Genomic DNA, 16,985 nt, shown 5'->3' with positions numbered 1-16,985 from the left:
AGATTCTCCCTCTCCAGAGCTCTCCTCTTTCCCAGGATATTGGCAGGTGCAGGGAAAAACTACATATCCTTAAGGAGGGTTGAAGGAGGAGCTTTGGGTCTTCATGGCTCCTCTTGCTGCTCCTGGGTCTGCTGGCCTTTCAGGCTGTATGCTGGCCCATGCTGCTTGTGCTATCCCTCCCCCCAGCACACACACACACGCCCTAGAATGTAAACCCCATGAGGGCAGATGTCTTGGCTGTTTTGTTTACTCTGTCTCCCTAATGCTTAGAACAGTGCCTGGCATACATAGGAGCTCCTTCAATGTTTCAGTGTTTGTTCAATGAATGAGTAGTTAGTTGGCTACACGATGGGATTAGACTGCTTGGCCTTAGGAATCAGACTTTCCATATTAGTCACACTTTGAAGCAAGGGAGCACAATCTGCCAGAGAAATAAAAGACAGGGGCTACCCCTTCATACTGCCCAGAAATCAGATCCATTAAACTACTGCTGCCAAAGGGAAGACGTGACCATGAAACACACACAACCATCTAGGGTCTGAAGTCTCCATAGATGATGAGAAACCGTTGCCACCCACCCTACTGTGACATGCTGCCCCCCATGTCAATAGCAGGGTCATGACACCTCAGAAGGTTCTGAGATTTTACTGGACAGTTCCACTGGGGAAAGATTAGACTCTTCAGAAGCTAACTGCCTAGAGCAGAATCAGGAAGACCATACACATCAGAAGAGAGGTGGAGTTTAAGGAAGTAATGGATTTAAAGAGGAAACCAAAGGGGCAGAGCAAGCCAAATTTACTTCTGCTTGGTTTTTCTGAGCCCTGTTTAATACTAAGATCTTAATATCTGGAGATTCTTACAGAGGCCAGGCTAGAGAGCAGAGAGATTACTTTTCAGAGAAGTTGTACACCTACACCCAGGCCCATGGGCCCTTTAGGAAAGCAAGTGGCCCTAGAGTAGAAAGGGACTGAAGAACAATTGATAGCCTCTATTGATTCTTATGGCTGTGTATAAATTCCAAAGGGTTTTGTGTTGGTGAACTATCTCTGAATATACCTGCTAGCAGGATATATACTGAAATTTCCAGCATTATCCCTGTATCCTCACTGTATCCTTACTGAGGCATAATCAGAACATGAGCAGAAAACCAAAAGGCTGAATTTTGTCATGGCCAAAATGTGAAGTTGGAGGGAAGAGACCAGTTCTGTTTCTATATTTGGGGGTTCTTGGCTAGTTACTCTACTTCACAAATGACTCATTTCCCCAACTCATTAGATACATATCTGCTGATATTTTAGGGAATCTACAATGGAAGAACACAAGGAAGATCAACTAGATGATGAGTAAGTAATCATGATTAGGCAAAGCCACATCCAAGGGCCAAGGTATGAAGCAGGTCTGCTGTAGATGTCTTCCTTCATCTTCTAGTCTCCCTCTCTCTCTCCATCTACTATCTATCCCTCCCCCATTGCACTCCACCTCAAGCCCTTCATGCCCTCCTGAAGTGAGAGCTATTATAAAGTCTTTTTTTCCAAAATCATCCCTCATCCTTACTCAAAAGTTTGCCTCACTAACTTATTTATGGTTAATTATTTGAAAAGCAAACTAATTAATGATACAAGAAAAAGAAAAGTTTATTGAGAGCTTCCATGTGCCAGGTACCCTTTCTAGATGACTCTAGTGTTACCCTTATTTTATTCAAATTTACTTCAAAAAGATTTTTGAATTCTTGAAAATGAATGCCTGGATCATATCTGTGTGCTCAATGAAGTGACTCTCATGATAGATACTCAAGCTTTGTAGCAGGTACTGTAAGAGAAGTTTTGAGATGGGAGGAGGAAGGGAAAGACTGAAGCCCTACCTGCTGGTGGAAATCTCTTGTGGCTCTGCATAAAGCTGGGCTCAATCATAAGGAATGTGCCAGCTACCTGGATAAAAGTACTCAATAAAAGTGTATTGCATGAGCAGATTTTGTGAACAACTTGTCTTAGAAACCAATGCAGGACACTATTTAAGGAAGCAAGACTTCTGGAACCAGAGTGGAGGTGCACTAGTATATTGAGCACTTTGGCTGAGAAAGCCTGAGAAAAACCTCTCTTGCTGACCAAGTTGAGAATTATTGAAACAAACTGTAGAGCATGATTAAGAAATATAATTTCCTAAGAATGAAAAAGGACAGATGTGTTTCCAGAAACAGCCAGGTTAATGAATTACGTGCCTTCTAGATATCCCATTTAGTCCAAAGATTACTGATCTTAAGATAACTGGCCCTTGTTCAATTTGGGGACTGAGTCTACAGGTCAGAGAAAGTGGAAATCTTAAGACTGGCCCAGTCAAAGAGGAACATTAACAGTTTGAATATGGACCTTGAAAGGGATATGCAGAGAATTGATGAAGCAAATCAGGACCTTCTTCTCAAAATCCGCAAGAAAGAAGATGAGATTCAGAGGTGAGTGTTGGGGTTCCATGAGGGAAGTTCTCCATCCAGAGGATGGGGTAGAAGAGAAGAGACAACACTAAATTTTCCTGTTTGTTCTAGAGACCTAATTCTTGTACAGCAAAGTTTCTTCTTCATTCTCTGGCATTGCTCTGTGGCTCAAACTCTGAAATACAGCAAGTTTTAAAGAGATTCCTAAAAAAACTGGGTGATACCTGAGCTGAAAGAACATTGGGGTGCTTGACTTGGGAATCAGAGGAATCTTACTTTTCCTGCCTTGAAAGTGATTCTGAGTCTAAGGATCCAGGAAAGAATGGTTTCCGACTTGAGATTCGTGTTTATTGTCACTGAGGTTCCCTTGAAACTGATATTTGTGTTTTATCGGTTCTGAAACTGCCAGATCCTCAGAGTGTGTGCTTGCGTCATCTAGGCTGGAAAATGAGATCACTCAGACCAGAGACCTGGCAGAGGGTGAGGAGTGGGGGAAGGAGAACCGCACCATGATGGAAACGGAAAGAACCTTGCAGGCGCTAGAAGAAGAAACAGCCAGACTGGTAAGCAAGAAGCTGGGAAGAGCTGTATGATAGGTTTTATTCATCATCCTGTCTCTCATCAACTATCAGATAAGCTAGTCTCTCCTTTTTACATACAACTAGTAGTCAACTCAAAAGTCATGGCAAGGACTTCCCTGGTGGCGCAGTGGTTGAGAGTCCGCCTGCTGATGCAGGGGACACGGGTTCGTGCCCCGGTCCGGGAAGATCCCACATGCCGTGGAGCGGCTGGGCCCGTGAGCCATGGCTGCTGAGCCTGCAAGTCCGGAGCCTGTGCTCCACAACGGGAGAGGCCACAACAGTGAGAGGCCTGCGTACCGCAGGAAAAAAAAAAAAAAAAAGTCATGGCAGGATGTGTCCATGCATGGAAAGGGATGTGTGGAGGGTAGGGTTTCTTTGGTAATATTTAGTATTGGGAAGCCCTGCGTGTGGGCATCTCTATCCCTGTTAAGTTGGTGTGTATGTATTGAGATCAAACCACAGGTTCTTTACCTGACCTTATACAATAAGGTAGAGTTCCTGCAGGAAATCATCACTGGAGCGAAATGGAGAACAATCAACTAAATAAAGACGGATGATGGTGTGCAGATACACACTTACACTGCTTCTTTCTCTCAACAGGAAAGGAAGAATGAGACTCTGGTCCACAGTATAGCACAACTTGAAAGAAAGGTGGGATGGGGCTCTTGTGTTCCCCAGTGTTCCCACAGCATCCCCAGGCACCAAAGAGGCAAGGGAGCAAAAGTGGTCATAGGGGATCCCACATGTTAGAGAGGCCTGTGCTGGGGTGGATACTACTCTCCTGAGGCTGAGCTTCATGACCTAAATAAATGCCATGGATCTTCCCTGCAAGTATCAGATGGACAGAGGGAGTGGGTTATTCAGGGTATTCAGTGATCCCATAGGTTCCTTCATTCTATTACAAGAAAAGGGATTCCAGTAGACACTCTGTTAAAGTGATTGGCTGGCAGCTCTGTAGTGAGAGTTAATTTTACTTTCAACAGAGACTTAAAAATACTTAATTCCTAAGGATTCCCTCTTCCTTGTCTAGGCATTCCCTCTACCTCAACTCCTGCTCAGAATACAGTGGGCTTCCTATGATACCCTACTTTCTGACCCATTCCTGAATAACCCAGCATGGATGAGGGGTTCAGAAAAGTACCCCTGCCTTGAGCAGGCTCCAGCTTTGGTGGCCAAGACTAGTGAGAAGAAGTTAAAGGTAGAATAAAGATGTCTCCAAGAGCACCAAGTATCCACCAAAGGACCACCTCCTGGCAGCTTTTATCAAGACCAAATTACCAGCCCACACACACACCAGAGAATGTCTTTGTTTTCTTTATTTTTTTTATTTGATGTATTTTTTATTTGCAATGTGTTTTTTTATTTGAAACTGTAGCTTACAAGGAAATCTCAAAAGGCAACTAAGTGTGAACAAGGCAATCTAAAGGGAACCCCAGAAGAGTCAAAGGTAAATGGAAAAGCAATCTTGAATGAGTGTGGACTATGTGAACAGGAAACAAGCTTTCAAGTGGAAACAACTGTCAAAGTTGGGATAAATTCTTTGTAGTTTTACCCATGTCAGGCATAAGCCTGGGCCACTGAGTACTGACATTTCCTCTGCTCTTAGTAAGGAATTTTACTCTGAAGCCATATATTTTGTTTTTTCTTCCATGAGGAAGAGCAGAACACAAATGCATATATAACACTGGAGGCAGTTGAAGTCCCTAATTTAAATCCTGTCCCCAGTACTTAGTGTGGTATATGAAGGGCAATTTAATCAGTCCCTCCCAGCCTCCGTTTGAAAATTGAGTGAAATTGTGTATATAAAGTATTCTTTCCTTTTTTTGGAGAGCTAAAACCTGAAGTCACATAATTTTAAAGTGACTATTTAAGAGTGTGGCTAAGGCATATGTATGAATTCATAGAGGCAGAGCTAGGATCTGTAACTCTACTGCATGCTAGGCAACTTACACATCCTGTCATGGAATCCAATCTAGAAAAGAAATCATTAAGTTGGTCATTCAAGTATCTAGTGAGTTCTGCATGCTAAGTGCATCAGACAGTGCTTAGCATTACTCTAATTGTGTTCCAGAGCTAAGAACCTGGACACAACCACAACACATCCGATCAAAGTTGCAAGAAGAATTAGAGACTTACTTTTTTTATTTAGAGAACAGGTAAAATTCTAACTTGATACTTTCTGTAGAATTACATCTTTATCCTTGCCTTAATTTTTCTTTAGCTTATTAAGTACACACTTAAGCCCATACTGTGTATATGAAGCCTATGAAGATACGGACACACTGAAAATAGAAATATAAAAAGAAAGAATAGAGAAGCACTCTCCTATCTTCTCTTGGCCAAATTAGTGTTGATGGCCACAAAAAAAAAAAAAAGAGGAAGAAGAAGACGTTTAAGGCCACCAAGTAAGCTTGCTTAGTCGTGCACATCCAGGAAATTTACCTGGAAAGAAAGAAATCTGGATCCTGTGTGTACATCAGGAAGAAAGTGAAGTTAAGACTAGAAAGGATTATGAAGCCCCATGACTATCCTTACCATATAACTGCAGCAGTCAGAGACTGATTTTTCTTCCTTCTCCTGCCCAAAACAAGTTTTCCTGACAGTAAGGCCACCAGAATCTAGTGGGGACACTTTAATGCTGGCTATGTCAGGTGAGCTGAGCTGACAGACTATAAAGTTCCAGGTGTTGTCAGAACAATGGCCATTATTTTCCTAGCAGCAACCAGCCCAGCCCTAAAGAGTTCTAGAGTATTATTAACCCTCTGAATCACTCCCTTTTGCCCACCTGTTTTGTAGAATTCTTAGGTGATATCTCTAATTCTATGAAATATACAGTATCTCCTTTGCTTCTGTTCCCGTTGCATGCTGGTGATTAGTTCAGTAGTTTAATGGGATGCCTGCTTCAACTCCTTGTGACTCAGGCCACTGTCTTGAAAATATAGCCTTTAGCACATTTTTCTTTCTGGCCCTGGTTGTAACTGACTGGAGGGGAAAGGAACTGTTAGAAGCATCCAGATGTAAAATAATGATCCCTAGATGAAAGTGGAACAACAGAGCTGAAAGGGAAGGAAGGGAAAATACAGTTATATCTTCTCTTCCTACAGAATATAACCCAAATGCATCCATTCTTCCCTATCTACTACTACGAATAGTACTACCCTCTTGCAAGCCACCATACCCCTCAACTGGATGCTGAAGTAGCTTCCTAACAAGTCTTCCTGCTTCAACTCTTACTCCTAAACAATCTCACTTTCCACATATTGAAAAGTCTCTTCTTTAAAAACACAGGTCAGATTGTGTCTTTACCACTTGAAGCTCTCTCCTGGCCTTTTACTACAATTAGAATAAAGAACCAAATTTTGGGGACTTCCCTGGTGGCGCACTGGTTAAGAGTTGCCTGCCAATGCAGGGGACACAGTATCAAGCTCTGGTCCGGGAAGCTCCCACATGCCACGGAGCAACTAAGCCCACGTGCCACAACTACTGAGCCTGCGCTCTAGAGCCTAGAAGCCACAGCTACTGAAGCCCACGTGTCTAGAGCCCGTGCTCCACAGAAAGAAAAGCCACTGCAATGAGAAGCCCGCACACAACAACGAAGAGTAGCCCCCACTCGCCACAACTAGAGAAAGCCCGCGTGCAGCAACAAAGACCCAACGCAGCCATAAATAAATAAACAAACAAATAAATAAAAGAACCAAATTTTTTTAGAAGCTATAAGGCCCTACGTATGTAACTTCATCAGTGGCTACCTTTCCCCACCTTACCAGTATCCCCTGTGCTTCAGCCACATAACTTCTTCATACATACCAAAGTTCACAGTCTTGGCCCTTGTTGTAACCTCTGCATGGGACATATTTCCTCCAGATCTCCATTTGACTAATATTTATCTTTCAGATTTCAGCTCAAGTATCATCAGAGAAGCCTTCGCCAACCACCTATATTAGCTCTTATGCCATCACTCACTCTCACTCCGAGCACATTACTCGGCTTTTATTTCCTTCACAGCACTTATCATGTTGATTCATCTGTTATGTCCCCCAACTAGAATGTCAGCTCTGTGAGGCAGAAAGCCTATCAATTCCGTTCACCACTGTATCCTCAGTACTCCCCCTGCCCTTTCCCTGTCACTCCAGTATAGTGGCCGATATAGAATAGGCTTTCATCAAGTATTCAAGGAAGGAAGAGAGGAAAGAAGAAATACAGGGAGAAAGAAAGGAGTGAGCCATGAATATAAAAGCAAAAGTGACAGTGAATTTTTCAAGGTTGATGTTTTTCTAAGAGAAATAGCTAAGGAAGAAGGAAGCTAAGAATTGAAGTTTAAGGGCGAACAAAGCACTGATGAATACTCAGTGGTCAAGAGTGTAGGCTCACCAGGCAGCTGCAAGGACAGTTTGACTGCCCTCCATCAAAAGGATATCTGAAATGGTGCCCAATGCACGTCAACCACCTGTGAGATAACCTCTGCTATAGCATTTCAGAATGGAATCTTGTTTTTGCCTTGCTGAGTTACCAGCCTCCTTCCCTGTCTATAGGTTAAGTTACAACAGCTGGAAGCCTCCTGTGCAGACCAAGAGAAGGAGCTGGCCAAGGTAACCACAGTAACTTCAATGTTACTCCTCCCAAAGGAAGGGATACTCCATTCTTGGTCAGACGATCTAATGCATTCCTCAAATGACTGAGTTATAATAAGGTTCTAGATCCCAAACCATTATGGGATCAGGAGGATATGAAGGAAAGGAAGATGACTATAGTCTCCTAAGTTACCTTCTATTTAATATTTTTATAGGATACACTTCATAATCTATATCTTCCACAAATTAGTATCTATTCTTCTCCCAACTGTCCCCAAATAATCCCTAAGGGACTATAAAATATAGCTTGTTTACCCTCAAAAAAATTAGTTCATATGTACAAAAAAAACATATTTAGAACAATTAGAAGGCCACATTTAGGGTCTGGTACACAGGAGGAAACAAGTATACTGTTGTTCTTACAGCAATTCACTGAGAAAATTTAAGACTAATAAATTTTAGTCTCCCCAGGTAATAGAAGACTATGCACTTTTGGCCCAGCTCTGTGAAGATCAGGCCCTCTGCATAAAGGTACAGCCCTTCAGTAAAGGGACAGCAAAGGGTTTGTTCAGGTACAGGGTGAAATGGAACCAGGTTTTTCAGAGCATACTGTCTGGAACAATTGTAACTCTTCAAGGTGTCATTCCAGAGGGATTTTAGGGTCTATGACACTCCACCACCAATATCATTCTGTTACTTCCCTGGTCTCCCAGCCTCTGTGCTCTTAACTTAATAATGAACACTTTTCCTGTTTATAATCCCAATTACCCCCAGAGACCTGTCCAATGGTGAAATACAGTGAGAGATCAGTAGTGGTGGGGTGGAGGCTAGGAAGGAGACAAAGTGGCAGTGGGAATACCAAACATTTATGTTACAATGTAATAATGCATGTTTATTATGATTAGGAAAAGCACAGGGCTTTAATTAGTAACCGCGTTTTCTTTTATTTCTCTTTGAAGAAGTACCGGGAAACTTTGAAGAAAATAGAAGAAGAACTAGAGACTCAGTTCCTTGAGAGAGAAGTGTAAGCTTTGGCAAACAAAGGAACATCCTGGTTTTAGTGGGAACTCCATCTCAGCCTGGGTCAGAGCAAACATCTCTCTAATTCCAGTTTGGAATTATGAGGCCCCCAACACCACATATCTTTCCCCTCTGTAGTGATCAGGTCGACTCCCACTGAACCACACCAACTGTAAAACGCAGGTCCTTCCCCCATCCTTCTTCAAAGACTGTAGAAACACATCTCCCTTCATAGCTTTATCACGTTACCAATTATTTGGGTTTATATTAAGGGTAGGAACATGTGCTTTAAAAAGGGTTAGTGGTCAGGCACCTTGATAAGTAGAACATTCATATTAAACATAAATAAAAGCTTCCTTCCCAAAAAAAATACCCCTTGAGTTTGTCAAAAGAGTTTAAATGATGAGAAACTAAACCAAAAACCTCGCTTCCATTTCTTGACCCTCTTTAGATGTTAAATCTTAATTCAGTCAAGAAGTATCTCTATATATTAAATATTTTGGAACCTTGTGATGAAGAGAAAGAGACCCAAACTGCATAAAGCCTCTAAATAGGCAGGTACACAGGTACACCGTGGCCTTGTGTCCAAGACACTAGGACTTGGAGGTCCTCACCCCTAAAGAATACCTTCAAGTCTCCCAAAATCCTTCCTGAGTACTAGGTATGGCTTGACTGCTAAGCTAAGTTTCTAGAACAAGGCTATTCAACAGAAATTTCTATACTATCTATTAAGTATCCACTTGGCCACTTACTGAGTACTTGAAGAACAGGTAGTATGACTGAGGAACTTATTTTTTATTTTAATTAATTTAAATTTAAATAGCTACATGTAGCAACTGGCTACAATAGAATTCGAATATAAGACTGTTTTTAAACAACCATCATATAGTATGAATCTTTGAGGGCACTTTATCCAATCTCTATCTTGGTTCTTTTCCCCCTAGGTCAAAAGTCATAAGCATGAACTCAGCAAGCAAAGAGTGTAATGGCCAAAATAACAAGGTAAGCACCTACTCCACCTTCAGCTTCTTCAGTGTCATCACCTTTCAAAGGAGTTTCCAAAATCATTATAAGCCACCAAACATCTAGCAATCTTCCCATGTGGATTTTCCAAGAACAGTACCAGATATAATTCCAAAGCATTTCAACCCTAAACAAATAAAGAGGATGCTAAGGAACAGTTGTCTTCCCTCTTACAGCTGTGCAAATGATGTGTTCTCAAAGAAACCAGCCCAAGACCAAAGAAAGTTTAGAATAGAAGCGAGAAGGAACATTAACTGAGGGTGCACTCTATGGAGAGAAGGCCAGTACATGACACATACACCACTCCTCTATCTCCTGTAATCACAGCACTCTTTCCTGATGATCGCAGCATGGTCCAGAATCTTTTACTACACAGAACACCAAGGGCATCTATCACCATCTAATCAGAGTTGGCCTATGAGTTAAAACATAGGAAGCAGTTGCTTCTTTTTTTTTTTTTTTTTTTGCGGTACGCGGGCCTCTCACTGTTGTGGCCTCTCCCGTTGCGGAGCACAGGCTCCGGATGCGCAGGCTCAGTGGCCATGGCTCACGGGCCCAGCCACTCCGCAGCATGTGGGATCTTCCCGGACCGGGGCACGAACCCGTGTCCCCTGTATCGGCAGGCGTACTCTCAACCACTGCGCCACCAGGGAAGCCCAGCAGTTGCTTCTTTATGATACAGCTTCAGTGTCTATTCATCTTTAACATCATGATGTCACCAGCACATATGCAAAGGTCTGAAGGAAACAGATGTGGATGTAGAGCACCCGGCCTCTTGGCCTGCTTGGTGTCTTGTGGAAGCAAGTACATAGATAAAGTTTATTTGACTTTAATTGTAATTTATATTTCCTTTAGAGCCAAAGTGGACATTCAGCAGAAATTTTATGTTGTTGAGATATATGGTCTTTATAATCTCAGAAAAGAGAAGCCATCTCTTCCTTAAAAGCAAATATCAACATTTGACTATTACCCTTGAGGTGCTCCAGATGTTTGAATATGTTAGACCATTTCCACAGTGACTATAGTTCCCACTGTCCTGAACAGGTTATTCTGGTCCCAAGCTTATGTATTCCACTCAGCAAGCAAAACTCCTGAAATTAACTGAAGTCCACCTCTCTAGAACCAAGCTTGGCATGCTACCTGATGTGTCCCACCATCTATTCCCGGTGACTTATTAAAGTATTCCTTCTGACCACCTATCAGAGAAACAACAGGACTGTCTTCATCAAGATTATCAGAGTCCATGTGATGGTTCAACGACCTATGATGTTTGAGCAATCTCTTTAGAGAGGCTGCCTGAGCAGCTGACCAGCTAGCATGCCACTTAATCTCACTCAAGCTATAGAATCAAATTTGTAACCCAGAAAGCTGCTTTCTAATTCCAATTCTGCAAGCCTCATTTCCACAGTTTTAAAGTGTGATCATAATTCCTCTTCCTTTTTATCTCACAAGGAAGTTTAAAGGAAAATGAAGTAACTGAGAAAATATTTTGGAAGAGGGATGTTACAGAAATCCAGGATATATTCTCATCTTTACATTTTTATAGCTTTCAAAACTTATCCCTTGGAATATGTTTGTGTGGTTTTTATAGCCTGTAAACTTCTCTAAGGGTCACTGGCTAAGTAGAAGGTAAGGGTATAGTTGAGAGAGCCCAAAATGTGAACTGAGAGGACCTGGGTTCCAGGCCTGGTCCTGCCACTTACAAGCTGTATGACCCTACCCTTCTAAGTCTTCATTTATTCCTATCAATATAGGCAAAGGTAATGCAGATTTATATATATATATACACACACACACACACACACACACACACATATATACACACACACACATATATATATGTACATATATTTGGCTTTGAAAATTTCATCTGCTTATGTATATGAAAAAATTTGTAAAATTTTACCTAAAATGACATTTAATTAATGGCTCAGTACTACTTGGCAGTGCTCACAGAGTCCAGAAATTGTTTATTTATCACTGCCCTTTCTTCTTCTCCCAGGATAACTCTCTCCAAAAGAAGAAAACAGGATTCTGTAAAACGTAAGTAAATTCCTTTGAGTAAACTTCCCAGAAAACCGGGAGTTCTACTTAGCCATACTAGCAGATAGCAAAGTCTAGACAAGGAGAACATTGTATACACACACACACGCACACACACAGTCAAGTCAACAAATTTGTTTTATCAATGACTACATTTCTCAGTTCACTGTTATGACTTCCTTGTCCAAAGGCGATGACTAATCTCAGTTTTCCAGTATTAGAAGCCAGTGGCCTAGCAGTAATCAGAAACAGGAATCCTATCACCTAGAAGAGATGTGACAAGTGTCATACTTACCCCCTTTTCCCTTCAACACTTTCAACTAGTTTGATGTGTCTGGTTTCCCAGTAACATCAGTTGATTAGAAATGGGGACTCCAATAAAAAAATTAAAAATAGAAAAACAAAAGAAATTTTAAAAAGAATAAACAAGGAGGGCTCTAAAAAAGAAAGAAAGAACTTCGGCAATACATGATAACACTGAGGCACCTTGAGGACATTATGCTAAGTGAAATAAGCTAGTCACAGAAAGACAAATACTGCATGATTCCACTTATATGAGGTATCTAAAACAGTCAAGTTCATGAATCAAAGTGTGGAATGATGGCTGCCAGAGGGTGGGGAGAGGGGGCACGGGAAGTTACTAATCTATCGGCATAAATCTTTGGTTAAACAAGATGATTAAGTTCTAGAGATCTGCTGTATAACATTGCACCTGTGGTCAATGATCATGTGTTGCACACTTAAAAATTTGTTAGGAAGGTAAATCTCATGTTAAGTGTTCTCATCACAATAAAATAATTTTTTTAAAAAACTTAAAAAAAGAAATGGGGAGATCCTTCTGTGGTTCGTAAGCATGAAGGTTGGGTTTTTACACTATTGTGTGAGACGTGCCTCCCTCAAACTTTATCACAATGTCAGCACATTACCCCCTAATGTGAAAAATAAAAATAGGGAGAGAATTTCTAAATGCAAGTATACCACTGCCTTACAGCAGATAAAAGAGAGAGAAAATGATTGGGAAAAGGAGACAGCACCTAACAGTATTCAGCACATAACAACTGCTCAAAAATCTTGTTAAACCAAATAAGAACTCAAGATTCAAACAAATGAGTGGATATTAGTCCTTAGGGAATCACAGTGATAGCAAACTAAAATTGGTATTGAAGCCCCTGCATTTTTAAGAAAAGGTCAAATTATGTTCAATATAGTATGTTTAAGAAGGCATAGAGAAACATATATATAAAGTGGTATGAAATGTGATTTAGAAAAAGTCCAATCAAAATGGTTAACATAAAATTACTGGTGCTTAAAGGTCAGCTCCAACTGTCTGGAAAATTTGCTTAAGAGGGATACTCCTTCATACCAGATAAGTGAAGAATTATATATTTCAATATCCTTAAATACATGTTCCCAGAACAACTAGCAGAATTTTCCCTAGAACTCCTAGGCCACCTTCACCTATAATTCAACACCAGCGCCCAACATGGAATTGCCCATGTTCCTGGGATAAGGACTATCTGCCATAAAGAGAATTAGTAAGCCCAGCAAGTCTAGCTCATCACATCAAACTACAAATGTCTTTCCTCTTGCTCTGATCCAGCATCCTTGGAGCACTGGTATACCGTGTGCTGATAAGAAGTTAGAAAGCTAGGTTATTCCTAAGATTGTCCCTGGGCACGTCATCCCAGACCCTTCTCATGAATACTGTATCCAGCTTCAAGAAGAGTGGTGGGAAGAGGCTTTTAAAAGGCTTTTGATTCTAATTTTGAGCAAGATCCTGTATTAGAATGGATCCTGGCTCTTGTCATCAAGATTAACTCTACAGGAAAACTTAAGAAAACTGGAGGGGAAGGGGCTGGTTTTCTTTTTTTTTGCGGTACACGGGCCTCTCACTGTTGTGGCCTCTCCCACTGTGGAGCACAGGCTCCGGACACGCAGGCCCAGCGGCCATGGCTCACGGGGCCCAGCTGCTCCGCGGCATGTGGGATCTTCCCGGACCGGGGCACAGACCTGTGTCCCCTGCATCAGCTGGCAGACTCCCAACCACTGTACCACCAGGGAAGCCCAAGGGGCTGTTTTTGACTGGTGAGTGGAGGTGGGCCATGAATTTGTCCTGAGGCAGAATGCAGCCCAGCACAACCAGATAAGGGTAATATAGCAAAGGAAACAGTGGAGGTTTGCTCATGGAAATCATATTAAAACCACAAGGGCAAAATAATTTATCAGTTAAATAAGAAATCAAGACTATCATAAGGAAATTTATTAGGAAATATTAAAGGTAATATAAATGAAAGAAGAGAAATACCGTGATCATGGATAGGAAGCCTTAATGTCATAAACATATCAATGGTCTCCAAATAATTAATAGAATCAGTTCAATTCCAATCAAACTCCCCAGAAGATTTTTCATGGAATTGAATAAAATGATACTAAAATATTGTATATGGGAGAGTAAATGGGTCAAAAATAACCTGGGCAATTTTAAAGAAGAGCAAGAAATGAGAAACATGCTCTTTGAGATATCAAGACTTACTGGGAAGCTACAGTAATTATGATAGTGTAGTATCATCAGAGGAATAGGAAAATCAACCAATGGAAAAGAACATGTGCTCAGAAACAGTGCACATATAGAACCTTGATATCTGACTGATTATATGTCAGAGGGGAAAGAAAGGATTGACTGTTCAGTAAATATGGTGGGGAAAAAATGGTTATCCAGATGAGAAAGAAATAAGATTGAATTACTACTATACAGTATAACAAAAAAGCAAGCCCAGATGTGTTAAAGACTTAAATACCAATTTAAAAAAAAAAAAACCTACAAAACTCAGTATTAGTTATCTATTGCCACATAACAAATTACCCCAAAATTTAGTGGCTACAAACAACAAACATTTATCAACTCACACTTTCTGTGCATCATAAATCTGTGAGCTACTTAGCTGGGTGGTTCTAGCTCATGGTCTGTTACAAGGTTGCCATTAAGATGTTGGCTGAAATTACAGTCATTAGAAGGCTGGGCTGAGGCTAAAGGATCTATGTCCAAAGGAGCTTACTCACACAGCTGGTTGCTGGCAGGAGGTCTCAGTTCTTCATCAGATGGACCTCTCCACCAGGTTACTTGTGTGTCCTTATAACCTGACAGCTGGCTTTCTCCTGAGAGTAAGGAGGAAGCCACAGTGCTTTTAGTACATAGTATAGGAAATCACACACTGTCATTTCCATGATACGTTATTCTTTAGAAGCAATTCATTAAGTCTATTCCACACTCCAGTGGAGAAGAATCTCTCTAAGGAAGGAATACCAAAGAATTTGTGGACATATTTTTAAACTACCATAAACTCTTAATACAAAATAGTATCTTTTAGGCCTTGGGGTAGGGAATGATTTTTCAAACAAGATACAAAAAGCAGTGATTCTAACTAAAGGAAATGTTGATAAATTAGACTTTATTAAAAATAACTTTAGGGACTTCCCTGGTGGTACAGTGGTTAAGAATCTGCCTGCCAATGCAGGGGACACGGGTTCAATCCCTGATCCAGGAAGATCCCACATGCCGCAGAGCAACTAAGCCCGTGCGCCACAACTACTGAGCCTGCGCTCTAGAGCCCGCGAGCTACAACTACTGAAGCCCGTGAGCCTAGAGCCTGTGCACCTCAATGAGAGAAGCCACCTCAATGAGAAGCCCATGCACCTCAATGAAGAGTAGCCCACACTCGCCGCAACTAGCGAAAGCCTGGGCGCAGCAACGAAGACCCAGTGCAGCCAAAAATAAATAAATAAAATGCACATTAAAAAGTAAATAAATTTTGTTCTCTAACACCTTAGAACAAGTGAAAGTTATAAAGTAGAGGGCAGATATTCAAAATACACACAATGGAAAAGGATTAATATCAAGAAAATATAAAGAATTCCTACAAATTAATAAGAAAAGCCCAAACAACATAGTAGATAAATGGGCAAGAGGAAACACATAAGATGAATAAACCTATGAACAGATGTTCAGCACCATCGTTCATCAAGGAAATGCAAGCCAAGACCATAATGAGATATTACTTTATACCCATCTGATTGGCAAAAGTTTCAAAATCTGATAACATCAAATGTTGGAGAGGATGTGGATCCACAGAAACATAAACCCTGCTGGTGGAGTATAAATTGGTGCAACTGGGGCTTCCCTGGTGGCGCAGTGGTTGAGAGTCTGCCTGCCGATGCAGGGGACACGGGTTCGTGCCCCGGTCCAGGAAGATCCCACATGCCGCGGAGCAGCTGGGCCCGTGAGCCATGGCCGCTAAGCCTGCGCATCCAGAGCCTGTGCTCCGCTACGGGAGAGGCCACAACAGTGAGAGGCCTGTGTACCGCAAAAAAAAATTAAATAAATAAAAATAAATAAATAAATTGGTGCAACTACTTTTGAAAACAATTTTCCAAAATAAAAATAAAAAACAAAACAAGATAATTTCAGATAGTGATAAATGCTGAAAGAAAATTAAACATGGTGATGGGAGAGAGAGTAGCTGGCAGGCCAGCATATGGGAAGAGGCTACCTTTGTAAGGGGCTGTTAAGAGTAGAGACATTTGAATCTCAAGGAGTCAGACATGCATTTAGATTATGACTATTTTGTTCCAGGTTTTCTAACCTCTAGTTAACAGTTTCTTGGCTTTCTCTTTCCAGGATTTTTCAATATTTCTTTTTCACCACCCTGTTTTTCATCAGACTGCTGGGCTACTTGTTGTTCCACATAAGTTTTATAAATCCAGATCTCTTTGTCAATATACTGCCCAAGATACTGAGCAGGAACATCTTGTGGAAGCTAAGATGCTTTCTCTTTCCATCTCTCATGCTTGAGACAGAGGACATATTACCCCACTGACCCCCAAGAAATATCCTGGAGCAAAAGAAGGCAAGTGGTATCTGAGTCCGTAGACTAAGAGATGGTGGAACTTGTGGAGGAAAGGGGTTTTCTTCAGTTATTTCCTTGAAGTTTTCCTACTTGATTACCATCCCTCCTCACACAGTCTTTCCAAGATTAACCTTGCCCGGTAAAGAGCTCTGTCAATGGATTTCTGTGGCTATATGGATAAGCTAAATAGTACCAATAGTAAACAAAGTAGACTATTTTTGGAATAATATCATAAATGCTGAGCAAAATTAGAGCTGATCAATTCTTCTAGTGAATCTTAAAAATCTAAGACACAGGATCCCTGCAAAGCAGAAGACTGTTCATTACTTACATTAGAACTCTTTCGTTATAAGTTGCCTTAGTTTAAGCTAATTTATAAATTTATAGCACACAAAAAAGTATTGCCTCATGGAAC

At 41.1% G+C, this 16,985-nt stretch overlaps 1 protein-coding gene and 1 non-coding gene across 2 annotated transcripts; both read left to right on the top strand.

The window, feature by feature from the left end:
- Positions 1-1,308: 1,308 nt before the first annotated feature.
- On the top strand, positions 1,309-16,540 carry TMCO5A (transmembrane and coiled-coil domains 5A). Its single transcript, XM_024732338.1, has 11 exons — positions 1,309-1,343; positions 2,300-2,449; positions 2,868-2,991; positions 3,610-3,660; positions 4,385-4,456; positions 7,542-7,598; positions 8,052-8,111; positions 8,540-8,604; positions 9,545-9,635; positions 12,932-12,936; positions 16,342-16,540. The coding sequence occupies exons 1-11, from the start codon at positions 1,309-1,311 to the stop codon at positions 16,538-16,540; spliced, it is 909 nt and encodes a 302-aa protein (XP_024588106.1).
- Positions 12,499-12,606, top strand: LOC112391297 (small nucleolar RNA U13). The gene has a single exon (XR_003001462.1). It is a non-coding gene; the product is annotated as a small nucleolar RNA U13 (small nucleolar RNA).
- Positions 16,541-16,985: the final 445 nt, after the last annotated feature.

The sequence above is a fragment of the Neophocaena asiaeorientalis genome, unplaced genomic scaffold (genome assembly GCF_003031525.2).
Source record: "Neophocaena asiaeorientalis asiaeorientalis breed wild unplaced genomic scaffold, Neophocaena_asiaeorientalis_V1.1 scaffold119, whole genome shotgun sequence".
NCBI lineage: Eukaryota > Metazoa > Chordata > Mammalia > Artiodactyla > Phocoenidae > Neophocaena > Neophocaena asiaeorientalis.
Note: the sequence above shows the minus strand (reverse complement) of the source record. Positions and strands in the feature narration are given on the sequence as shown.